We start from the raw sequence: 11,274 nt of genomic DNA on the forward strand, positions 1-11,274 counted from the left end.
GGCAGTGTATATCATACAGCTTGAGAAGAAATCATCATCAGTGAATGGCTTACAGGCTGGGACAGGGAGAAATAAGGATTTCTACTTAAGCCACAGGCTTGTCCTTCTTATAATAAAAAATACTAATAAAATTTTGAGTGAGAGTAGCATTATAAGAATAATGTGCTATGAGCTACAGAAAGAGTATTTCATTGGCAAGCTTCAGGACTTTACTATGAGTAACACATTACTTAGTATGGATTTCATAAACAATCCAGAGATACAAGTATCCCCTCTGATGAGGTTTATACAGTTTCCCACTCTGAGGAGCTCCCATTAAACACCCTCCCTCAGCCTTGTTATATCAGCTGATCCCATCACTTGAAAACTTGAAGCAGCCATGAAGGAGAAAGAGGTGACTCCCCAGCACATAAACGGTGCACAGAATGGTAAAAGGATCTGGCCCTCTCACCTCTTCTGGAGAAGCTTAACAACTGGGGTGGATTGCTGTCCCAGAGATACCCATTTGGAGCTACTGGCTGCCGGCTGGTCATGGCAGCTGCCAAAAGATTATGGAAGGACGGAGGCCAGTATGGCTTAGTGGCTGCCATGCTATGATTATGGAAGCTTATCCAAAATAATAGATAAAGAAGAGGAGACCTGGAGTTTCTGTGCAACACTTGCACTAGGCAATGCCATTCTAATGCATTACTAAATGACATCCATAGTTCCTAGCTCCTCGTAGGAAAACACAATTTGTGGCCTTCTGTTAAATACTTTGCAATTAAGCCTTGCTAGTGTTCTGAGCTTTCCAGTAATCATGGCTCATGGAGTTTTCAGGGATTTCTTAGTCACCACAATCACACAGTGATAACATTTAAGTAATTGTTTTTGGTCTTTCTTTTCGTTAAATACTAAGAGTCATTGCAGTTTGGGGAAAAGGTTACCTGAGGTTGGAATCATCTTTGTAAGTAACAGTTGCAAATTATACTCTTTCTTATTTGTGACCTAAAGATAAGTATTTTCTATAAAATATAAACCAATATACCTAAAGAAACTTAATTATGGGAAGATAATTCAGAGTTTAAATGTCACTGAAAACTTACAGTAAATGTTTAGATATATAAGTATCCTGTTAATCTTAATAATGTGAGAAAGTATCAAAGGAAAAAAAAAGAATCTGGCCCTCTCCTCCGCAGAAAAGATTCTTGTGACATCATTCTCACACCTTCTGTCTGGACCAGGCTCTTACACTTCTCAGCCCTCCCACCCACCTGTACAACTCTACAAAGGGCAGACATTGAGAAAAGAAACAAAAAAAAAACTTTATGTGCATGTCTTCCATTACTTCTCAATGACCCAAAAGTTAAGCATTACCATTATGATAATGACCTTCATCTTCACCGATGAGGAAGCTGAAGTTCAGCAAGGTTGAGTAATTTGCCCAGCTGATCACAAAGCCAAGGGACCAATCTAGGAAGAGGCCCAGTTCTGACAAGCTTCAGAGCCCAAACTCTTGCAACACTACCTCATAGCACCTAATGACCTGTTTTTTCCTCTGCCCACACTGTCCTGACACCATTGGCCAGGGACTTCTACAATAATATTTCCTCCTTGTTACCTTGGCGCGATCTCCTGATGAGAACATCCAGTCTACCTTGATCACACGCTTTTCTTCTGTAGTCTGGAAAACACATCCCATCAGGGCTGAATCCCCCACACGGACTGTTAGCTCAAGGGAGGAAACAATCAAGTCATTCAGGCCCAAGGAATAATCTATAGAAGTCAAAGGCAAGAGGAGACATCATTTAGACAAATACAAAAATCAGTATTAATCACTAAGTAACTCTACATCTTCCCTCCCCAGATGACGTGACACAAAGTACTCAGAGGCCCCTCACTCAAGCCAGCATGGCATTCCCAAAGGAAGAGAAAGACCCTCTAGGTACACACATGCCTCCCAAGTCAGAGGAGTACTGCAATCTTAATACTGCAAAAAGGTTATCTGCTCCCAGTCTCCTAACTGGGCCCCTCTCCATTCCCCAGAATTCCTTTCTCCAGGCTCCTTTCTAAAGAAAGAAGAGAAACCTTGACATCCTCCTTTCAGGTCATGAATTTAGACATACATAAACAGGAAATGAGATGTCTCTGGATCCTAGTTTCCCATGGGTTCCCTATTTTAAAAAGCCCATTAACAGGTATTTTTGTATCTTTCTTCTTTTCCTTCTTTAGTTCCTTGACAAAGCTTATCTCTGACTTTGCTGGCTAATTCTGGCTGTCATGCAGGTCTTTGTAATTAGGCCAATCCAGGGGTGCCTGGGTTGCACAGTGGGCTAAGTGTCCAGCTCTTGGTTTTGATTCAGGTCATGGTCTCAGGGTCCTGGGATGGATCCCCATGTCTCCTCAGGCTCTGGACTCAAGCTCTGGAGTCAGGCTCTGTCTGCTTGTCCCTCTACCCCTGCCCCCACTCATGCTTGTACTCTCTCTCTCTCTCTCTCAAATAAATAAATTCTTTCTAAAATAGAGGAAAAAAGCATTCTAAAAAAAAAATAGGGATGCTTGGGTGGTTCAGTCGTTGAGCATCTGCCTTTGGCTCATGGCATGACTCCAGGATCCAGGATCAAGTCCCACATTCGGCTCCCCGCAGAGAGCCTGCTTCTCCCGTGCCTGTGTCTCTGCCTTTCTCTCTGTGTCTCTCATGGATAAATAAATAAAATCTTAAAAAAAAAATGGGGGGGGCACCTGGGTGGCTCAGTGGTTGAGCATCTGCCTTCGACTCAAGTCAGGATCCCAGGGTCCTAGGATCAAATCCCGCATCAGACTCCCCACAGGCAGCCTGCTTCTCCCTCTGCCTGTGTCTCTACCTCTTTCTCTGTGTCTCTCATGAATAAATAAATAAAATATTTTTTTAAAAGGCCAATACAGGGATCCCTGGGTGGCGCAGCGGTTTGGCGCCTGCCTTTGGCCCAGGGCGCGATCCTGGAGACCCGGGATCGAATCCCACGTCGGGCTCCCGGTGCATGGAGCCTGCTTCTCCCTCTGCCTGTGTCTCTGCCTCTCTCTCTCTCTCTCTGTGACTATCATAAATAAATAAAAATTTTAAAAAAATAAATAAATAAAAGGCCAATACAAAAGCATGGCTTTCCACTGAATTTCCTTTGTGTTTGTCCTCTCCCCACCTTCCCACTCCAGTTTTATCATCAGCCCTGTCTCTTCAGCCTCTGGGTGTTTTGCACACATGACCCCATTCCGTTATCTGTGTGCTGCTCGAGTCATTTCTCTTTTCACTAAAAGACAAAACCAGTACACAGATATTTCTGTTTTCACAAGATGTGCACTGTGCAAAGAGACAACATCATCAAGAAAAACGCGTTTAGATGCTGGCCAGTTTATATGGAGGAAGAGCCAAATGAACGCATGTGGGAATAAACAGAAAATGTGCCAGTCTTTCCATGCAAGCTGTCGCCCCAAGAGAAGAGAGTTAACTTCCTGCCCAACAGCAGGCACACACAGTAGGGAAGACGGAAAAGAAAACATGAACTCTAAACCCTTTGGAGGGACTTGTTTTGAAAGAAATCATAATTAGCTCCAAAACCGATTTGGAATTTTCCTGTAAGAAAGAACTGAGCAACTTTACATGTGGTGAAAGGTATAAGAAGCAAATTTCATTTAATACGAAGAGTGCTATATGTAGAATTAAGTGAAGGGTAGCTAGAAAGCAAACAGCAGCCACCAGAGTGAAGAGAAACTTACACCTTTGCAGAGAGATGGCTGAAGAAAATGAGATTTTCTTTTTTAAGATTTGATTGATTGATTGATCAGAGAAAGTGAGCATAAGCAGGGGCAGCAGGCAGAGGGAGAAGCAAGCTCCCCACTGAGCAGGGAGCCTGATGTAGAACGTGATTCCAGGACACTTGTCCATGACTTGAGCCGAAGGCAGATGCTCAACCGACTAAACCACTCAGGCACCCCCAAAATGAGACTTTCTAGAGAGGAAGACAAACCTCTCCACAGAGAAATACAACCACCACCGCCACCACCACCACCCCTCATGCCAAGTGGCCACCTTACAGGACTGGCTTGTTAACTCTGGCTGGAAGGGAAGAAACCTGCAGGTTGCTTCCTGCACCTCTGGGGAAATGTCTAAAGACCCCCAGAGCATTACAACCCTGCTTCTATGAAAACAAATTCTCTTAAAAACATACTATTTTCTGGGGAAGGGGGGTGTCTGTGTGCCTGTCTGATTGCCTCTTTGTGCACGCTCTTGGTTTGCCTGGAATTAGAGCAACGGCAGTTCTTTTTGTATTTTGCTGAGCAGGTGTTTAGGTCACTATGCACAGTTTTTAAAAAAGATATAGTAATAAAGAGAAAACTAAAAGACGATGAGAGCAAAGCACCTCCTGAGTCATTTATTCTTCTTATGGAGCGCTATCCATGGATAAAGAGAAAAGGTGGGGAGAGAGGATGAACAGTTTAGAAAGAAGAGATGAGCCCCAAGCAGCTCCAAGCACAGAGGTTTCATGAATAGGAGATTCCAACTAAGCCTGCGGCCCACAGGGGCAGCTAGAGGAGGTTTTTTAGAAGGAAGTGGGGTTTAAGGAGAAACCTGAAAGATAAGGAAGCCCTAGGTAGGCTTGCTAGGGTAAATTGAGGAAAGAAAGCTCTTGGCAAAAGGGACTCCCCCAGATTGTGAAAGAGCTCAGCACTTTTGCAGAACCAAGAGAAGGCTAGAATGACAAAAAGCATGAATGCCATTGAGTTCTGGGGCTCTCTCTGGTGATTTCATTTCCTGATCCAAGACTAGCTGTGGTTTTAAAGTTACAATCTAAAATGTAGGAATTCCAGAGAGACTTTCTCTGCAGCACATAGGCAGGTCCTAGAACACCCAGCTCAGAACCCGAAGGCCTTCCTTGTGTAATAGAAACAGAGGAAGATTCAGCTTTCCAAGAAAGAGTTTGCTCCCTGGCTTCAAAAACAGCTGTTTCAGCAAAACTCCAAAGTTCCAGGTTAGGATTTCCGTTTCAACAAACCAAGGGGAAATGAAAATATATAAAATTGGCTTTTGAAAATGCACGAGACTTATGAGAAATCAAGTACCCTCCTTGGTCCCTTGGTTTCTACTTACCCAGTAACACTGGCATCAGGATGAGTTTCAGTAGGCAAAACATGCTGCTCACCAATTTTTCAGTCTTAAGATAAAAGAAAACAAAAATAGAAAACAGCGTCAAGAGAAGTTTGTCACTTTAACAAACCCACAACCAGTGCCTCTGTGGGCCAGCCTCTGTCGGAGACACTGGGATGCAGCCCCAAACAAGAAGGGCAGGGTCCCCGCTCACGTGCAGTTTGCAAGTTGGGGGGGGGCGGTGGGTGGAAGGGGAAAAAAAGAGGCAAATGAATGAACAAGAAAGTAGCAGATGCTGGAATCTGCTATGAAGAAACAAAACAGAGCGGTGTTTGGAGAGTCACTTGGGGGCCGCTTTATATTGGCTGTAAGGGAAAATTAGATGAAAGTGGCTTTTCGAGAGGAAAAAAGTGAATAATTTCAGGATATCTTTGAGGTGACAACCCTAGCCATTCTACAATCTTAGAGTTTCACATAAACAGGAGATTACCAGAGACTCAGAGTGCAAGTTTTGCCTATCTCTCCAACTAAATTAAAATTACTACTTTTAAACATATAGAAAATTTTCTGGGCATGTGAGAAAGGAGATAATTTTCAACCCAGTTAAGGCATTCAGCAAACTCTGTGGCAGACAAGCTGCATGAAATGTCCATGGCAAGGTTGTTTTTTTTTTTTTTTTGCCCTTTTATCCCCACTTTTTTTTAGAGAGGGGAGGGGCAAAGGGAGAGAGAATCTCAAGCAGGCTTCATGCCCAGCACAGAGCCTGATGGGAGGGCTCCATCCCAGAACCCTGAGATCATTCACCCAAGCCGAAACAGTCAGACACTTAACTGATTGAGCCACCCAGGCACCCTTACCCCACATTTCTCTTAATGAAACAGAAGAACACCAACCCCAAGGAGTTATAATCCAATCAGCCTTGGGTTCCTACCAACTACTCTGGTCTCAGCCACGATCCCTGCATCCTCAACAGCCTGCCAATGAAGGGACTCTACCTCAAATCTGCTAGGAGGAAAGTTATCTTTTGGGAAATCCCATCACAGCACCCTGCCCAGTTCTGCTGGGAAGTCCAGCACATGTGGTGGCATTTTAACTGGTAAAAAAATATTACCTAAGAGATTCCTTACCTGCATTCTAATCAACAAAATCCTCCATCTGGAAAATCAGGGTCAAACTGTTCAAGAAGGTCCTACCCTAGGCCCCCCTTATGCAGAGAAGTCAGCTGACCTTGCTCAACCTGTTCCCTTGTCTATGACATGGGAGTAATAATGCAAGGATCATGTATGATCATGTGGATAACAGTGCTTTGAATTACCACATAAGATCCTATTTTTTATAACCTAAAAATGAGATAGAAAACCTAAAAATGAGGAACTCCTGGGTGGCTCAGGGGTTGAGTATATGCCTTTGGCTCAGGTCGTGATTCTGGGTTCTGGGATCAAGTCCCACATGGGGCTCCCGGCAGGGAGTCCGCTTCTCCCTCTGCCTATGTCTCTGCCTCTCTCTCTCTCTCTGTCTCTCCTGAATAAATAAAATCTTTAAAACAAAGAAAACTGACTAAAAATGAGATAGGAAATTTGTAGTGTTAATAGAGTTCAGGGTTCTGAGCATCTACCTTTAGATAGAATGGCAAATAATGATTCAGAATGAACTGGAAACTTTTCAGTTTCAATTTTTGAATCCCATCACAATGTAGATAATAATTGAACTGACTCAGATATACCAAAAGTCACACTATGCTTCCCCAAACATAAGTACATCTGATGAAAACACAGATCTCTCTCAAGATAGCCATAGTCTTCTTCTGGCTCTAACACCCATCACATCCCACCCTACATGGGTGAGCATGATAAAGGACTTCCTTTACAGTATGTTATTATGTTAATTCATCATATCTGGGACAGCTGAGACCACTTCCCATTCTGGATGCATTCTTCTGCAGGGAGTTGTTTATGCTCCCCGCTCTTTGTCCACCAAACAGTTCTCATACATTCTCCAGAGCAGTGCACCACCTGCTTGGATTTACAGGTCTAACACCAAACTCCAATAAGCCTAGAGTCTCAAGGAGGACCATACATTCTTTTTTCAAGTATCCCAGGCCTGTGCCACAGCACTAGTAAAGTGTCTGGCAAATACTGGGTACGTGCTGATAGCTGCCAATATGACCATCACATTGACATCAACTTAGATCTCCTACAACGAGACCATTCTATTCTAAGAGGACACCAGCAGTCCTAAAGGAACTCTGAACCTAGTCACCACACTCAAGTCCTCAGAGCCACACTCAACCATTTTCAAACAAATTTTGAGAAATGTGCAATCTAATGACTAGAAGATACCATTTTTGGTTCAAAGTACTCATATGCACCATTAGAATTCTATGTGAATGAAGAGAGAGGCAATAAATTCATGGAAAAAGCACTGATTTGAATTTCTTTCTTTTTTTTCTAAAAAAGTTCTTTTCCTGGGTCAGACCTTTCATTAACTAATTCTTTGATCTTTGGGAAATCGCTCAATCTCCCTAGGCCTCTTCCTTACCATGAAAGAATGGGACTTCTCCCCGCCTAGTTAATATAGTAGCATACTAGAAACCAGTTGTTGATAGGCAATAAATCAGAGAGGGTTAGGGACGCCTAGGTGGCTCAGTGGTTGACCGGCTGCCTTTGGCTCAGGGCACGATCCCAGATCCCGGGATAGAGTCCCCACATCAGGCTCTTAGAGGGGGACCTGCTTCTCCCTCTGCTGTATCTCTGACTCTGTCTCTGTGTCTCTCATGAATAAATAAATAAATCTTTTTTAAAAATCAGAGAGGGTTTTATGCCAGGTACTACCTGAGTACTTTATACACATTGACCCACTTGATCTTCACAACCACTTTATGAGGTCTTACTGAGGTGGAAACTAAGGCACCGACTGGTGAAGTGACTTGCCTAATAACACAAAGCAAGTGGTAGGGCCAGGATTTAAACTCAGGCATTCTGGATCAGAACCCGTCCCCTCTCTGTAGCGATACTGCTCCTCATGTTAGTGAAAGTATTCCATGTTTTAGAGCAAAACTTCTCTGAACTTCATTTATCAAAACAGGGTGAATCTGCTCCCTGGCTGTTCTTCCCACCCACTTCACCTAGTGAACTCCTCCTGTTCAGCTTTTAGATCGAAAATTAATGTGATTTCTTTTTTTTTTTAATGTGATTTCTTTAGGAAAATCTCTCCTGAGCCATGCTTACCAAGTCAGATTCCTAGCCATAACTTTTAATGGTACTATTTATCTTTCCTTTAGGGCATTTGTCACAATTTCTAGTTATCTATTTTTTGTATGCCTGTTTAATTAAAGTCTTGCTCTCCACCTTCACCTCCCAAGACTATAAAGCTCCACAAAGCCAAGAGTTGCATCTGTGTGCCACTGGAACTCCAGTGCCAGCATGGAGTGAGGCCCAGGGTAGGATCCAGGAACCACTTTTCAAAGGACAGAAAAATACCCAACAAGACCAAAGATACTTTAGCCCAGTTTTCATTTCCTTGTTAGTTGGCAAATACTCAGAAATTCCTATCATATATATATATATACACATAAATATTCGGTATATACCAAATATGTATGTCCTGAATATATATATAGCTGAATAATGAAATTCAGAATTTTACATATACAAACATATAATATCTATATAAATGAATCTTGGTCTTTAGAAATCCAACCAAAGCATCAGATGCTCCTTTAAGCACCTTCTAAATAAGATTCCATTTAAATTCTCAGCTTCTATCCTGCTCCTTCAGATCTTGACATCTACTCAGCAGATGTTCTTGAGATAATTCTGCACAGTAAGGCAGTTCATATGTTGGCCAAACATTTTGACCCGAGCTCACAGTGCTTTCATAATAGAACTCCTAATGCATGTCTTCTATCTCCCTCGGAGAGTTGTAACTATAAGGATCCCCTTTCCCATTATTAACAGTACAGAGGAATTGTTACCCTTGGCACAATGATGACAGAAAAACATCTTCAGAAAAGAGTCTCGTGACAATGAGACTACCACACAGGATGCGAAAATGACCTCCATATATTACAATATTACAAGACAAAATAAGGGAGAGGCGCTGTTTCTGAATGCAAGTGTTTGCCGCTCGTAAGGACAACCAACCACTAAGCAACAGACAACTGTCCAGGCTTCTCTTACATGGCCCATCCCCCTTTGCCTAGCCCACCCCCCACCCCCCTGATGCTAACTAAGTGCTCTCCATTTACCCTTTGCTGCACACCTCAAGGCTCTCATTGTTTTAGGTGTATGAATCCATGTAACCACTCCAAGGCATTAACTTCTTGAAATGCATCCTTATTTTTCCTTCTAAGACCACTTCTTCTACATTGGGCTGGGAAGTTACATGGCTCCTTACAAGGCAGTCTCGATTACATTGGTCAACCCTCTAACCTGAAGGGGACTTTGGAAGTCATTACTGCCACTCCCTGCTTAGACTGGGTTACATCTAAACCACCCTACAGCAGCTCAGGTCACCCTACACCCTTCATGAGATCAGAGCTTTACAAGGGGCATGACAAGAAAGAATAATAGCTTAGCTCTCTTGGGAGGTTTAAGTTCCTTACTTTTTAACATTAAATATTGACCTATCTAGGGGCGCCTGAGTGGCACAATCAGTTGAGCCTCTGACTCTTGTTTTTTCATCAGGTCATAATGTCAGGATCGTGAGATTGAGCCCTATGTCCAGGTCTACACTCAGTGTGGAGTTTGCTTGAGATTCTCTCTCCCTCTCCCTCTGCCTCTCCCATTCATGCATGCTCCCTCTCTAATAAATAAATTAATCTTAAACACACACACACACACACACACACAAACACAGTGTCCTATCTAGGATTGGGAGAAGGGAAACAATGGGGACAAGTCCTGCCATGAGTTGAAGGACAGCTAGTCAGGAGAACAACTAGTCACTGCTCTACCTGAAAACACAGGCAACTTAGAAGCTCAAGTCCTACCACCACCATCATCACCATCACTCTTTCATTAACAGCAAACCTCTTACCCCCTCTTTTCTCTGGGGATCATAAAAGAAGCGACTCCCCAGAAAGGAAAACTGCGCCCACCAGCCTACCTTATGCCAGTAGTCTCTTCCTGCAGAGGTTGAGAGTAGGGTAAACGTGGTCATCAAATTAAAACCTTCAGAACCAGCCTTCTTCTGAGAGAGAAAAGTTTGAATCACTCCTTAAGAAATTCAAAGCAACTGCTTACCCACAATGAGGCGCACCCAGGGGAAGCAATGCACTGAATCCTGCTTCAAGTGCAGTACCCAAGACCGACTCAAGAGACTTCTGCCCGCACAGAAGGTCGGGCTCATAACAAACCAACTGCGTGCATTCTGAAGCAGCTACAGATGCAAACAGGAACCTCTAAATCAAGGTTCTCGTTTCAGTCATCTGGCCCATGATCCAATCTTTATTTATACTTGTGTTCTAAAAAGAGATAATAAATTCAACTTACTGAGGAGAGCCTCATATTCCAGACCTGTGCAGGTGCCATCTCCCCTTCTAGATTATTAACTCTCTCAGAGGCTCTCTGAGGGCAGGGTCTCCAATGGCATCAGGCAAACATTCCCTGAGAAAGAAATCAGCTGTGTGCAAACAAAATACAATAAATTTAAGACTAACACAAAACATTTTTCTCTGTTTAAAATACAGCAACCTCTCTTATTTTTTTCTCTCATCACAGCGGTACAGTACAGCCAGGCGATCACTCAGTCCCTGCCTTCAAAGACATGCCTGCTCAGTCCTTCAATTTACCATGTTGATTTCCTCTAACCATGAGATAGCATTCACAGAAGGCAGGTAGTGTTTTCTCCCCCCAGAGAACCCATAGGGCGATTTTAACATCCTAGATAAGAACTAGGTACTTCAAGGTATCTTTTGCTTGTTAGTTGCCAGTTCAGAATAAATGTTCTCAGTGTATACACCTTCAACTTTGGCTTAACCTATGCATGGCCATATGTTTTCTTGGAACTTGTCCTGTATCATTTGAAAAGTTGTTAAAGGGGTGCCTGGGTAGCTCAGTCAGTTAGGCATCTGCCTTCAGCTCAAGTCATGATCTCAGGGTCAGAGGATCAAGCCCCTTCGTGGCCTCCCTGCTCAGCGGGGAGTCTGTTTCTCCCTCTTCCTCTGTGGCATC

At 43.2% G+C, this 11,274-nt stretch overlaps 1 protein-coding gene across 1 annotated transcript in view; it reads right to left on the minus strand.

The window, feature by feature from the left end:
• Positions 1 to 10,667, minus strand: part of JAML (junction adhesion molecule like) — a 27,938-nt gene extending 17,271 nt beyond the window's left edge. The window contains exons 1-4 of the mRNA XM_055305384.1: positions 10,594 to 10,667; positions 10,208 to 10,291; positions 5,105 to 5,168; positions 1,601 to 1,755 (exon numbers count right to left, since the gene is read on the minus strand). Coding sequence (XP_055161359.1) covers positions 1,601 to 1,755; positions 5,105 to 5,168; positions 10,208 to 10,291; positions 10,594 to 10,632 — 342 coding nt within the window. The 5' untranslated portion in view covers positions 10,633 to 10,667. The remainder of the gene's footprint in view (positions 1 to 1,600; positions 1,756 to 5,104; positions 5,169 to 10,207; positions 10,292 to 10,593) is intronic.
• Between the last annotated feature and the right edge of the window lie 607 nt (positions 10,668 to 11,274).

The sequence above is a fragment of the Nyctereutes procyonoides genome, unplaced genomic scaffold (genome assembly GCF_905146905.1).
Source record: "Nyctereutes procyonoides isolate TBG_1078 unplaced genomic scaffold, NYPRO_anot_genome, whole genome shotgun sequence".
In the NCBI taxonomy this organism is placed as follows: Eukaryota; Metazoa; Chordata; class Mammalia; order Carnivora; family Canidae; genus Nyctereutes; species Nyctereutes procyonoides.